The sequence below is a fragment of the Theropithecus gelada genome, chromosome X, assembly GCF_003255815.1.
Source record: "Theropithecus gelada isolate Dixy chromosome X, Tgel_1.0, whole genome shotgun sequence".
NCBI lineage: Eukaryota > Metazoa > Chordata > Mammalia > Primates > Cercopithecidae > Theropithecus > Theropithecus gelada.
The window spans coordinates 107,512,578-107,528,132 of record NC_037689.1 but is presented as its reverse complement, the minus strand read 5'-3'; the positions used below and the strand labels follow the sequence as shown (position 1 = coordinate 107,528,132).

General features: G+C 40.2%; 1 protein-coding gene across 1 annotated transcript in view; it reads left to right on the top strand.

Moving 5' to 3' along the window:
• The first annotated feature begins 5,771 nt into the window (after positions 1–5,771).
• The window catches only part of GUCY2F (guanylate cyclase 2F, retinal), an 81,270-nt gene continuing 71,486 nt past the window's right edge, over positions 5,772–15,555 (top strand). Inside the window, exons 1-2 of the mRNA XM_025371849.1 lie at positions 5,772–5,961; positions 11,754–12,662. Coding sequence (XP_025227634.1) covers positions 11,845–12,662 — 818 coding nt within the window. The 5' untranslated portion in view covers positions 5,772–5,961; positions 11,754–11,844. The remainder of the gene's footprint in view (positions 5,962–11,753; positions 12,663–15,555) is intronic.

Genomic DNA, 15,555 nt, shown 5'->3' with positions numbered 1-15,555 from the left:
CTGAAACTTTAAGGGAATTACTACCTTTGATGTCACCCGTAGAGCTCTGCCAGAATCAAGAACCTGCTATTTTCTCGTTTGCAGCAGCTGCAGCTGTTTCCGAATACTTAGGGAGCTAGACGAAGAGCATCCAATAGCTGTGACCCCGTGATTAGAAACCAGATCAGGATGCTGCTATTGTTGACTTTGGTGGGGATAGCACATCACTTCCTCTTGATACCTAGGAAGGTGGAAAATGAACACTGCAGAAAACCTCATGTATACAGATAGTTTTTCAGCCCACTTTTAACTGCCGAACTTCATATAAGTGCATCTACTTGGTGACATCTAATACACATGCAAAATCTTAGGTACAGAAGATTCTGCGGTGGAATGGAAGTGAAGCAAGCCAATCCATAGTATTAGCACAGTTTATAAGCACTATATAGCATTATTAACTACCTGCTTCTGCATAAGACTGTGCAAAAACACTAATTTTGGGGGATCCTCTGTCTACTACTGGACCTTAGAAACAGGGAAAGAGACAAAGAGAAGATTCACAAAGCAGAAAATGTGTATGACTTATAAAATTATGAGAAAATAATTTTAAAATAACCCAATAGTAATAGAAAAATAGATGTTAATACCAAACATCTGTTTCTGGCCTATACAATTGACAAATATAAATTTGAGACAACCTGCAGCTGGTGACAGGGCAATAAAATGGACACTTTTATTTTTATTGACCATTGGTGAGAGCATAAATTGGTCCAAATATTTTGGAAAGTAATTGAACAATACATGTTAAGCACCATTACTGATATTCATACACTCTGACTCAGCAATTTTACTTCTGGGAATCTATCCTAAATTTATAATCCTAATACACTGAAAAGAGGTTTATATTTAACGATATGCATTGTAGCATCATTTGTAAGAGGGAAAATTTGGAAACTACCTAAATATATAATACTAGAGGAATAATTGAGTACATTTTGGAACATATACAAAATTTAATATTCTGTAGCCATAAAATAATGCACAAGTGAAATGATAATAATGTTAACCAGATTCTTTTATTTTAATCCATTGAGCACTACAAGGACAATACCTAAGGCCTACGAACTTCCCAAGGATCTGCCAAAGGGGTTTGAAGCTTGACAAAAGCTATTGGCTTCAAAATATGAAGATAACTGCAAAATCAAAGTCTATAAATGTTTAAGTAAATGTCAAAAAATGTAACTCATCATTTTTATAGATTATTACATTTTGTGTTCAGAACAATTTTGACACATTGGGAAAATGGTTGGTTAGATTGTATCAGTTTGTAAGAATTCTTTAGTATATATAATCTCTGCTAAGAAGCATAACATAATAAATTTCAAAGGCAAAATTTTAAAATCGTCTCAAATTTTTAGCAAAAAATATACTTATTTAACATAGGATACGGGGTGTGTACATGTCAAAGTATATGTGATAAAAATGTAGAGTGCAGCTTCTAAAAACAAGAGTGCCATGGGAGTAGCATGGTCTAAAGAAATGCCATGTTTTGAGCACCCACTGTGTGCGACACTTAATATGCATCATTCTTTTTAATCCCCACAACAGTGCTGGGAAATAGTTCTGTTTATCATAATTTCTTTCATTTGAGGAAACCTAAGGCTTTAGGGAAATTAAGTAATTAACCTCAGGTCACACAGCTAGGGAATATGGAGCTGGGGTTTGAAGGCAAGTCAGTTTGACTCCAAATCCTGTGCCCTTAGTGAGAACATAGGTACGTTTTAATGTCAAATTAAAAAAAAAAGTTTACAAAATTGTATACCTGGTTTGAGTTTAACCTTGGAAAAATACAGGATTCAATACAAACAAAAAATTTTTTCTGGTTTTTACTGTTCCGAATTTTCTAACATATTTTTACAACAATCAGGCAACTTGTATTAATTTCTAAAAAAATTGATCTTAGAGGAGTTTGATAATAGTGGTAAAATATTGACATCTTGCGGCTTTATGGTGTCATTACAACCTTGGCTTTACTTTCAGTGTGGGAGCCGACTACTAGAGGGCAGCACTGAGATCTATTCGGGTCACGTTTTCTGGGCTGAATGTGGCAGAAAGCTGGGTCACCTCTCCACTCAAAACTGAAGAAAAACAAACTCATTTATAATGCCACAAACACACACACATATATGTAAACAAAATAACGTATACTGTAAATACGCAAGCGTAATACACTTCAATAACTTCTTTGCATCCTGAAGCAGTATAGCAGTTATTCAGCGTCAGGCCCTGGAACCATGCTACCTGAATTTGCATCATGGTTCCACCATTTATCAGCTGTGTGACTTTGGCCAAAGCACATAAACTTCCTGTGCTTTATTATTTTTTTTCTCTATCTCTAAAGTGAGAATAAGAATTTTCCCTACCTCTTAGGGATGGTGTGAGAAATAAATGAAGTAATGCTAACAGTGCCAGTTGAAAGGAGACACTCAAAAACCGGAAATTATCATTTTGCTTGTTGCCCAAAGCTATTCTACTTTTAGGAAACAATATATGTCTTGCTGAGTGCTATAAGTATTTGTTGAGTACTATAAGCAGACAGAGAATTTTGTTATTACTACTGAATTAGAAAAATAACTTTCTGTCAAGTAGGGTTAGGTGAAAAATCTAAAGGAAGGTCAAGAACCACATTTCAGAGCCCTCACTGGAATGAAGCAAAATGTGTAAGTTTGCCTAACATCCTTTCTTGTAGTTTCCCTCTCTAATTCTAATTTGTCTTCGTCCATCACCTCCCTTGTTCCCCAGGTTCTCACTTTCCCCAGGACAAGGAGCTACTTGTCCAAGCCTTATTCTGGATGATTAACTAGAAGCACACCATTCTGAATCATTTTTATACCTCATGCCCCAGCCCTGCATCTCAGTCTCCAAAGGAATACAAGGATCCTAGGCTAATATTATGTAAGGCCATTTCCCATGGTGTATGTAATTAGGAGTTCCCTGTAGTGTTTAGTAGTAATATATATTAAATGTAAAAGGGCTACATTTTTTTTTCCTTGCGGCTAATGTTAAGAGGAAAGCTAAAGTGATGTGACTGGCTTCATAGTTTTGTGGAGGGAGAGGGTGCTATTTTGGATTCTTTCATTCCATGGCACCTGAGGAAGTAAAGATCATCCAGAGAAGATGAAAATTTTGTAAATTGTTAGGCTTTGATATTGGAAACATAGAGAGGAACCGATATGAGTTCCAACAACATCTAGTAGAATCCATGAACATTCTGGTGCTGTGAGTCTGTGAGAACACTAAGGTCAATACTTAATCATACAGTGTGCTGATGTTTCTGATAGCAGTTCTAAAAGGTGTGTAGGAATAATTCTTAAGTTTGTACTCGCAAATGGATTTGAAGTATCTGTATAATTTTAGATTCATGAGGACCCCAAATGGTTTTAGATTTCTGTTCTAAAATCATCTTTAATTATACTGTAACTAAAACTTAGAGATCCAATGGGAATTTTTGAGTTTATGGATAAATCCAGTGAGCCCCATACTGTGATTAAGAGGCAGTGGTTAAGAGCTCTGACTCTAAAGTTAGATGACTTATTTTCACAGGTGGCTTCACCACAAACTAACTGTATGCCCTTGGGCAAGTTACTTAATCTCTTTGTGCCTCAGTTTTTCATCTACAAAATGTGGATGATGATAATACCTACCCCATAGGACAGTTGTGATGATCCATTGAGTCAGTATATGTAAAGCCCATAAAGCAACAAGTGTTTGTGGAACTCTTAATCAAAAGAAGCAAATTCACTTTAGAAATTTTATTTATGTACCAATTCCCAGCTATTTCTACCTATAAATTTAGAATCTTATGTCTATTCAGGATTTTGGAACATTCCTTGAATGATGGTCCCTTGAACATCCTAGTCCTCATCAGAACCTTCTCATAAAATCCATGCTGGAGTTGCTCATGGCACCATGCAGCAGTAGATACAGAATGCTAACTGGGGCCCTCACTTGCACCAGTATTCCCATCAGGTCACCTGAAATTCTACAATTAGGGATTGTTTCCTTTGGGTAGTCATGGTGTGTTTCTGGAGACCCTGTTAGAGTGCAAGCAGTCTTTGGAGGGATAGCACAAAGGTGCATTAGTGGAATACATCAAGGATAAACGTGAGCTTTCTTGGAGCCAAATAGTTTAAATTTTCTGGCTCTATTACCTACTAGAATTAGAGTGTCTAAGTTCAAATTCTGTCTTTACTGACCAGTGGCTGTGTGATTTTTGGTAAGTTACTTTAACCTCTCTGGGCATCTGGGAATTCAAATAGTATCTATCTCATGGGGTCACTGTGGAGATCCAAGGAGACAGGGCTTCCAAAAATGCCTGTCACATCATCGGCACTCAGTAAGTATGATTATTGCCTAATTTATCTCAGTCTTGGCATCCTCATTTATAAAATGGAAAGAATGGGTAATATCTACCTTCATGGTTGTTGTGAATATAATGTAAGATAATGTACATATAAAATACCTGTCATACTTAAATAAAAATATTGATGGATAATAACAAGTGTTGGTAAGAATGTAGGTAAAAAACCCTCATATATTGCTGGTTGGAATGAAAAATGGTGCATACACTTTGGAAAACAGTTTGCTAATTCAAAAAATGTTAAACATAGAGTTATTATATGACCCAGCAATTCCCTGGGTATATGCCAAAGAGAAATAAAAACAATATGTCCATATAAAAACTTTTACACAAAGGTAATAAAAGCAGTATTCACAATAGCCCAAGGTGAAAACAACCCAAATTTCCACCAACTGATAGTGTGGTATATCCAAAAAAGTAGAGTATTATTTGGCCACAAAAGAAGTGAAGTACTGATACATGCTAGAACATGCATGAACCTTGAAAACGGTATGCTAAGTGAAAGAAGCCACTCACAAAAGATCACATGTTGCATGATTCCATTTATATGAAATGTTCAGAATAGGAAAATCCATAGAGAAAGTAAATTAGTGGCAGCCTGGGGCTAGGAGGAGGAGAGAAATGGGGAGTGACTTTTAAACAAGAATAGAATTTCTTTGTGGGGATAATGAAAATGTTGCACAAGTGTTTGAATATACTTAAAAGACCCCTACATTGTATACTTTTGTGGTAGATAAATTATATTTCAATACAACTATTGTTAAAAAACATTACTCATTTAATAGAAGTCATTTTTGGCCCTTAACATCTCAGTTCGCACATTGGGAATCCAGAACAGGGCCCTGAGTGAATGGTGCCCAGGACAGAGAGGAACTTATTAAGGAAAAGGAATACATCTAAAGTATGGGAGAAACGATGTCTCTGTACAAAGGTGTAGAGGGAAGTAGGGAATCTCTCTTGGAAGGAAAGGCAGTGAAGGCACTTAAGGGGAATAGGAGAAGGAGACAAAATTCACCTGCTTTGAATTTTGCAGGGAGCCAGCCTGGATCACCTTTTATATGCTAGGCTGACTCACAGCTGATGAATGTTTTGGCATTTAGAACTGTCCTGGAGAAAGGGCGATTGGTGGTTATTAGACAGAATGGAAAAAGGAAGAACACAGAGGCAAAATCTGAGAGTTTGTGTCTGACTTTGAAAGGTAAAAGAAGGCAGTAGTCTGTGGAGGACGTATTTATCCAGAGGACTTTAATTGTTAATCTCTGGGTCATTGCATTTAGGTCAGCACTAACTCTGCTACAGGTGGGATCAATTTAAAGGATTAGAAGTGTCACTCTAAATCCTAATCCAAGTCTTGGTCTGCGGATGCTGAAGAGTGATTTTCAAAACGTTTACTAATGCTTTCAATTATTTACCCCATTAATGGAATTTATCAACAGACTAGAGTCCTTGACAGGATTGTGAATGCATAGAGGATGCAAAGAAATGGGCACACTGAGGTAGCTATGCCAGTGGTCTGCATGCGCAGGCAGTAAACTGAAGACATTTGAGCGGTGAATTACTTGGTGAGTAGTTGACAGTCCTTGTTTATAAGAAAGATTGTAATGGGGGAAATAAAACACAGCCCACCTGGGAGCTGAGACTCTGATCGAGATACATTAGTTTTACTGCAATATGTAGTAAAAAAAAAAAAAAAAAAAAAAAAAAAAAGTAAAGAGTGAAGGAAAGACGGGTTAAAGAGAGCCTTCAAGATACTTTAAGTCAAGATTTGAGCTCAAAGGCTCTCATCCAAGCTTTCGTTTAGTTTGTCTCATGATTCCTTTTTATTTCTTCCTGATGTTGTCTTATACAAGCTGTTAACTTGATTCAGGCTGTAACTAGAAAGACAAATCAATCTTTCATAGAAGTCCTCGGCTTGACAAGCTAGTATGAGGAACCATTTCCCTCAGAGCTATTTGTCATAGTCTTTCTTTGTACATGTTTAAAGAACAGTGGTTTTCTGTGTGAAGCCAGGCTTCCCACCAGATTGTGAAAACTACCTGAAATGAAATTACACATCCCTATGCTCTAGCCGCTTTCCATAGAAGCCTGATCCCATGCAGGTGTTCATACCTGAGTAACCTAGGCAATGGCCCCAGAACAACTGTGGGTCACTAGTATTCTATTTCCAAAATTTCATACCTTCAAACTTTGTTTTAGTTATATCCACATTTCCCATTAACCCCAGGAAAGCCTTTAGTGAGCTAGTTTTTTTCCTTAAACCGAAATCAGGAGGTGGAAGTTCAAGGCATCCTCCCCCTATCTTGCCCCTTTGTTTCCCTCCCTCCCTTCCTTCCCTCCCTCCCTCCCTCCATTCCTCCCTCCTCTTCTTTCCTTCCTTCTTTCTCTTCTTCCTTCCTTCCCTCTCCCTTCCTCCCCCTTCCTCTTTTCCTTCCTTCTCTCTTCCTCCCTCCCTCCCTCCCTCCCTTCCTTCCTTCCTTCCTTCCTTCCTTCCTTCCTTCCTTCCTTCCTTCCTTCCTTCCTTCCTTCCTTCCTTNTCCTTCCTTCCTTCCTTCCTTCCTTCCTTCCTTCCTTCCTTCCTTCCTTCCTTCCTTTTTTTTTCTTTTTTAAAGAATAAGTTTCCTTCTGTGAAATCTTGAGTTGGGGGATCAAGACTAAATGCTATAGCAACATAAAACTTTCTGGTTGTCCAGGGAGTCCTAACAGAGCTAGAAATATCACCAAATACATCACACCGGTACCAGAAAAAATGTAAGGGCAGACCTTCAGCTTGGGGAATGTTTATCTTGCAGTTAACAAAGGGAAAAGAGCAACAACTGAGAGTGAATATCAAGGGGCACTTTGTGGCATGTGGCCTGAGGAGGGACCCACGTCGTACGAATTTGAGAAATGGTATAAAAAAGCCAACTTTTCAGAATTTGGGGTGGGCATTGTGCTTAGGAGTGACCTGGATTATAACACAAAAATGCCAGCCTTAGACCTGGAATGGACAGTTAATCACTTTGATCTGAGGGGCACCAAAAGTTTCTTCAGTTTTTTACTCAAAAAGTAGTCCATCCTCCTCTGCCTACCTGCAACTGATGCTTGAAATAGACATTATATTATTAGAGATTAATTATTTCGGCATAAACTTCTCCCCACCCCTTATGAGAAAACAAACATCACTGGTTGGGGAGCAATAGAGGAAAGTGTCAAATATTATCATTCATTTACATATTAGTGCAAATCATTTAAAGAGTTTCTTTAGAGTTGTTTTTCTCTCCATTAACGAGAGGGCAGAGAGAGCTGTACTAGAATTTTGAAGACGAACTTTATCCCTTGATAGTTTTGCCAAAGGTGGGTCCTGATTAAGGCTTAAAATAGAGCATTTTAAATAACATGGTAACACAAAACATTTTATTTGTGCTCCATATCTCCTCTTCAGTATTAATTCAACAAATATTTTTGGGGCACCTACTATGTGTCAGGCACTGCGAAGGGCACTGGAGATTTAATGTTAAGCAAAAGCAAGCAGGGAACTTACTAACTTGGTTTTCTCCCTCCTGAGGTACGTGCTTGCTTTTCTTGTTTAGATTTCTTGGCCAGACCCTTATACTCTCCCATTTTTTTTTTTTTTTTTTTTTAGTTAGTCTTAGCACAGACCAGCTTCTCAACATGTGTTTGTTATTAATGATAATAAGATAACCAGTGATTTTAGGAGCCCAGGTTTTCAGTGTAGCATAACTCCAGCATTGTGGGGGAGTGGGGTCTTCACATCACAGATGCTTGACAGAGGATTCTAGGCCAAAATTTAAAATGATCAGGAACTGGATCTACCAGATAGAAGCAAGAGCAAACTACTTTGGGGGAATCCAACTCCAGTGAGAAGCTAATTCGAGCAGCAAATGTTAGAAAATGTTGAATGAACTCAGCAGTTTCAAAGTGCAGAGGTTTAGAAAAGTAACTGCCTAGACAAAGTACACAATCCCAGGATGCATGGAGGTCAGAGAAGAAAGGGACTTGCTGATCTGCTAGTCCAGCTAAAGGGGAAAAAGGAGAGACCTAGAGTAGGCAACAATCTGTTCGGGTCACACAATGAGTCGGTGCAGAACTGGGTCCAGGACCCTGGCCTTCTGATTCCCAGTGGAGTCCTCTTTCCAAATAGCAAGGAAGAAGCAGTGTTTATTGAAAGACAACTGTGTGCTTAGTATTCCAACTTATTTAATTCTTTATCTCAAAATGATTAAATTTACCCCCATTTTGCAGATGAGGAAGTTGAAAATTGGGGCTAATATGCTGAAGGGTGTACCCTCAAGATTTCCATTCTCAAAGATTAGGATTAGCTTTATATAGAATGCAGTGGAACTGGTGTTCACCACCCCCAGCTGTGCAGCACTGTGCACTGAGTGAGGAGTAAGTGGGCAGTCCCAGGGCTAGGCTTGAACACTAGTAGCAAATTACTTCTGGTTGGATAATGAATTTCTGGTGGCTCCTCCCAATTTACTCTGCCCCTCCCCAACTCTACCTAATTTATTCTTTCATGGGTGACTGGGGGAACTTCTTTAAACTGTAAATGAGTGATTCAAACTCAGTTTGATTAATATAGCAGGTATAATAATGGTGGTCTCATTGACTTCATAGATGAGGGGCTATCTGCAGAACTTCTATCTAGTACAGTGCTCAATCAACTGGGGTGAAAATCTCCATTCTACCATGGTTTGCCCTTAGGCAAGTTACTTACCCTTTCTGAGCCTCAGTTTCATCATCTGTAAATAGTGATGATAATAACACATACTTCAAAGGACTGTGATGAGTTTTTTAAATTCAGTTTTTAAAATGAGACAATACATGGAAAGAGTGTAGCCCAGCGTTTGACACACAGCAAGAATTCGGTATGTATCTTAGACTTTGTTATTCTAAGTGCTAATTTCTGGATTAAATGCACAGATACTGGGAAAGAACCCAGGAAACTAGTGTGTTTGGGGAAGAAGACGCATTACGTCAGCCTTCTGGCCCTGTTGCCCTGAATAGGGCTGTTTCCCATATAGAGCTGTCCTCACTGTTGCCCATTCCTAGTGGTCAAAAGAGTGAGGCCTATAAGGACAGAAATATCATGTAGTTCAAGATCCTTGTCACAATACAGACCAGAAACAGAGACCCTTCCTATATTACTCCAGATAATGAGTGGCTCCTACAGTGTCCTGGCTCCCAAATTTTGCCACGGCAGAGAAAAGAGGGAAGCCGGAAGAAGCTGGGAGGAGAAGCATGTGGCTCTTGACTAAAGCTCAGCCTGGGTTGTGAGCTCTTTGAAGCCTGAGTTAACACCTCAGACCTCTACCATCCTGTATCTCACTCTTATGCATTCAACACAGTGCAGAGAATAGATTTAAAGTTTTGGAAGCAGGTTAGACTAGATTATCTTTGAGGGCCTAGGAATAAATTTGAGGCTTTTATGCATATAATCAGCCCAGAATCATCTTTCCACTGTCCCCAAAGCAAAGTTAGAAGTCCTCCGCCATCCCATACACCCCTCAGCCATTGGCTTATGTTGTTTTGTGAACTGTTTGCTCCCCCAAGACTTTCTTGACTCTCGTTCAAATCAGCTTTCACCAATATATGAATGTTGGGGCATACTATTTGTGGTAGGTCTTTAAGATTCACTAGATATGCCTCAGATTGGTCTCTTCAGGAGTCAAGGTTTCTCATAAAATTAGGAGTGAGAGTCAAGATAATAACCAACAGGGCTGGCACAGACAGAATTGTTGCTGCCCATAAACAACCAGTTTGACCTGACTGGTGCACACCAGCACTGATGATCAGCCCTGAAGAAAGCTATGCCATTATTTTGATCTTTGATTAGAATTAAGGATTTACTAAGGATTCTCCTTATTAACATCTCCCTGACCTATCTTTAAGTGTTGTGGGGTCTCGGGGTTTTGTCCTTTGTCTTCTTTCTTTACTCCACAAAAGGCATGTTTTAAATTACCCTCTGTCAATTGATTACACTCAAATTTATAACTCTTGTTCAGCTTTCTATTGAGAATTTATAACTCTTGTTCAGCTTTCTATTTTTTCCTAGGCCTTCCAGTATGTGATATTATCTACTGGATATTGCCACCTGTTGACCAATTCAAGATCTCTATCAAAATGCATCATCTCTCCCACCTCCTTCCTCCAATGTTTCCTATCCCAGAGACTTGTGCCATTTTCCAATCAGTTTCCTAGGTCTGAAAAGCTCAAAATCATCCTAGAGTCCTGCTTTCTTTTCACTTACCTTCTATATCTTGTCAGTCACCAAGTTCTTGTTATTTCTATTTTCTTAATCTCCTTGATATTTGTAATCTTGGAGGAAATGATCCCATTCCTCTAGGTCTTCACTACCACTCTCTTGGTCTGTCATCATTTCTCATATGGATTATTATGACACACTCCAAACTGGTCTCTCTGCCTCCAGTCTTGCTTTCTTCCAACTCATTCTCCACATTGTTGCTAGAGAAATCCTTTAAAATGCAAATCTGATAATACCATTTCTCTGCTTAAAGCCATTGGGTACACTATTAAATCATGGCATATCTTGGTGATCTGGCCCTTGCCTTGTCTGACATCACAGACTCAAGCAGAACAAATGCTTTAGAATTCTAAGAATCCATATATATATAATGTCTCTCTCTCTCTCTCTCTCTCTTTACCTCTGGGTCTTTCTGCATGTTGTTCCTTCTGTTTGGAAGGCTCTTAGCATCTTAGCACCAAACTACTCCTGCAACCTCATTCACCTGGCTAACTTTTTTTCCGTACTCAATCCAGAGAGACTGTTCTTCCTCCCTCCTCTCCTCCCCTGAAATCTGGGTTTAGGTGATCCTCTCTGTCTCTCTGTTCGGGCTACCTCAATCAAAGCACTTTTTACTCTGCATTGTCATTATCTGTTTACATCTGTTTCTCTCCAAGAGAACTGTATGGGACAGAAAAATAGACATATTTAAAACTATAATAATGATACTATGTCTAATATAATGCCAATGACTTGCCAGGCTCTGTTATAAGCACTTGCTGTGTGTTAACTCATGTGCTTTTCACAACACTGTAAGGTGGGCAGCTATTACTGAAGTTGAGTAAACAGGAATTGGTGATAAATTGAATATGGGGGAAGAGAAGGAGTCTCAGTGATTTCCAGTTTTCTGAAAGAAGCAAGTGGGCAAACAGTGGATGGATGTGCCATGTACTGAGATAAGGGGTACAGGAAGAGGAGGAGTTTTGTCAGGATGGGGGAAAGAAACTTTTAGTTTGGGCACTACCATTTCTTCGCCATTCTTTCACAACCGATTGTTTCCAGAAGCTTCAGAAATAATGTGAGTAACAAACCTTTTCCTCTGATTGACAGGCATTTGGAAACACCACTGTCCGTGTCGGGAAAACAGAATAACTCTCCAGTATCTCGTCATTAGCTTGCTGGAAGCAGCTAGAACAGGGCTATGTTCCTGGGACTCTGGCGTTTTTCTCGCCTTGTGCTCTGGTTTGCGGCTTTCAGGAAACTGCTGGGACACCATGGCCTTGCGTCCTCCAAGTTCCTGTGGTGCTTGTGCCTCCTGGTTGTCATGTACCTTCCGCAGCAGGTGTGGACACTCCCCTACAAGATAGGGGTGGTGGGCCCTTGGGCTTGTGATTCGCTGTTTTCAAAGGCCCTGCCTGAGGTTGCTGCGCGATTAGCCATTGAGCGAATCAACCGGGACCCATCTTTTGACCTGAGTTACTCTTTTGAATATGTGATTCTCAATGAAGATTGCCAGACTTCGAGGGCCCTCTCCAGTTTCATTTCCCACCACCAGATGGCCTCAGGATTTATTGGACCTACCAACCCTGGCTACTGCGAGGCAGCCTCGCTCCTGGGAAACAGCTGGGACAAAGGGATTTTCTCTTGGGCTTGTGTGAATTATGAATTAGACAATAAAAATAGCTACCCGACCTTTTCTCGGACACTCCCTTCTCCCATCCGGGTGCTTGTAACTGTCATGAAATATTTCCAGTGGGCTCATGCTGGAGTCATTTCCTCAGATGAAGACATTTGGGTGCATACAGCCAATCGAGTCGCAAGTGCTCTGCGGAGCCACGGCTTACCTGTAGGGGTCGTCCTGACCACAGGACAAGACAGCCAAAGCATTCGGAAAGCTCTCCAGAGGATTCACCAGGCAGACCGAATTCGCAGTGAGTGCTTTCTCCGGTTGAAATTTAAACGTGACTTCAGGGAAAGAGATTACAATCTCCAAAAGGTTTCCTACCCTCACACCCTAGGGTAGCACATCCCTTCCCATTTCTTCACACATTTGCCCTTTTTCACTCACACTCAGGTCCCAAGACTGCCCTGCTTCAACAGAGCCTATTTTATGAACTGAATAAAAGTACAAAGAACTCTGTGCTTCATATGCCTGTGGACGCTAGTGCCTGCTCTTAGCGCCTGAGTGAAGGATGGTGTCAAGAGCACTGTAGCCATACATCCTTTCTTTCTGCCCTTAGGACCCTGGTAGCTTCAAAAGTGCCAAAATGGTATGGGGAGGTGAAGGTCTTCTTATGGCTTCATTTTTGTTTGTTCTAGTCGCTGAGGAGAGATTTACTTTTGACTCCTTTCTGGATACTTTCCTTCAAAGGTACCCAGTGTCCTTGTGGGACACTTACTTAGAATCTGTCTTCTCTGGACTCCAAAATGTCCATACCTTCTGCCTCTTCTCAAAGCAGGGCTTTTCTTTTTGCAGCACACAGCTAGTTGATATGGAGGGAACCTAGCTGATGAATGAAAGCATATTAAAATGAGAAGACTGTCTAAATTTTAACAGTTTCCCCTTCCAATGGAAGCTTAATGTTCAAAGATGATTCTTGCAGAGTCAATAGACCAAATGTGAAGCAAAGGACCTGACCCACTAAAGCTATCATTCTCAAAGTTAGTTGGGTGGATTTTGGCAAAAGGGGGCCCTTCCTGGTCCTCTTGAATCAGATCTCTTTTACTTACACTTATGGCAAGCCCTTGTGACGCCTGGTTTTGATTTTTTTCTATTCCAATTTTTTAACCTCCATTTTACCTTCCTCTGGAGATGGCTATGATTCATAGAAACACTGCTCATTCCCCCACTGCAGCCACTCCACCACTTTAGGACAGATACCTCAGAAACTATTTGACAAACTGATTCCTTCAAGGATTAGTCCTGGTCCCAGTAATTTCCTTAACAATGAGTTTGTTAGAGAATGGTGCAGCTTTGGCCTGGCCTATAACCAGAAGCCTGTTTTAAGTTTCAAGTGGCTTCAGTATTGGACCTTAATTATGATGATTACAAGAGGATGAGGGCAAGAGGAGTTTTTAGTTCTAGAACTACCGTAATCTGCCTCCAGCTCCAGTCGACCAGATTCCGTGATGTTTAGTAATCAGTGTGGCTCTGATTACTTCATAATAGAGCTTGATACTTTCAAAGCAGAGCATAGAATTATTTTGAAAGATATAAAATCATTTGCAGGGAGGAGCCATGCCAGAAACAGGCTAATATATTTAGTATCATAACTTTATAATATGTTACAAATCTTCTTGAAGCCCAATGTCTCCTGCAAGTTTATATTCCATGAATGTTTCACATCCCACCCATTTGTATACTTTGAAATGACATTTTGGCCTCTACCATAAAATGTTAAATAAATACAGGCCCTGAAGCTCTTTGGGCTGCCAGACTGAGAAGAATTAGGATTGAGTGCTAACCACCCACAACCCCTTTGAGGCAGGGAGGAAGCAAATGCACATATTATTGTCCTACCATTAGAGATTCCTTTAGGTCAAGGGTTCTCAGTCTGGCTGCACGCTAGAATTACCTGGACATCTTTTCAAGACTACTGGTGCCACAGTGCCACCTCCAGAAATTCTACTAGAATTGGTCTGTGGTGGCTCCCAGCAAAGGTATTTTAAATAGCTTCCCAGGCGCTTGTAATGTGCAGCCAGAGTTGAGAAACGCTGCTTTAACTTAATAATAATGCAAATAAATATTTCTCACTTTAAGTTCCCATTGTTTTAATATGACTTCGCTTAGTCAGATTGTTTTCTTTATTACAGTACAGATCTGCTCACTTAGGGAATGGAAATTTTGAGGATGTGGAGAAAAAAACTAGAGAGGATGGTTATGGAGCAAAGGAAGACCTTGAATAGCAAGTACAGCAATAGGAAGTGGAGGAGGGATTCAGAAAGAGAGATAAAAGGGAGTGAAGACAAAAGCTCTGCACTGCAGGATTTTCCTTTGTTTTTTGACAAAACATAGGCAGATTCAGATGAGGCATGCTGGGACCTCAGTGACATGAGTCAGAATGTGGGTGGGGTGGGGGCAGGGGAACTGAGCCATAGGTTGGGCTGTGGCCTGAGTACAACCTCAGGCAGCTCATTGTGCTTTGTTCAAAGGAGTGTGTAATACCCATACCTGGTACAGGCACATGTCTGTATCTGAGGGCATGCCAACTGGTGGGTGAGGTGTAACAGAGGGAATGGTGGAAGGGGAGTGAGTGTTAAAGTAAGATAGACATTGCCCTTGTTGTCCACTTGATCATTTGTTGAAAACAATGCCCCAGCCCATGGAAACATGTAAAGCAGGATCCAGAGAATGAACAAAAATCGATTATCAGAGCTTTAATTAAGTGGCCTAAAGTTCAGGGCACATCTTTGGTCCCATTAGAAAACTGGAGATTTGGTGAGAAACTGCGCCAGAAGCCAATGAGTACAGATTGGGTCAACATAGCAGTGAGGAAGACTGCAACACACCATGCATGGCACATACTAGATCACAGCTTTAGCTAATTTTCCAGCTCTTCTCAACTGCTGGGACTGAGAAGAACTAAACAGACGATAAACTTTTTGTGTGACCTCATCTGAGAAGGGCTGAAGAAGGCAGAGCCTGACTTCTTCCCTATTTTGCTGGATATGAGGCTGCTTTTTAACACTGTGGACCCCCAAGCAAACCTTCAGAGAGGAGCTTTTGTGACGTGCAAAACACAGTGGAAAGGGTCCCCTTCCTTTGGAGGGGCCTAGAAATATTTGGAAGTAGTAGAAATAATTGAAAGGTTTTTTTAATTTTTCATTTTTTAAAAAAATTATTATTGTACTTTAAGTTCTAGGGTACATGTGCATAACGTGCAGGTTTGTTACATATGTATACTTGTGCCAT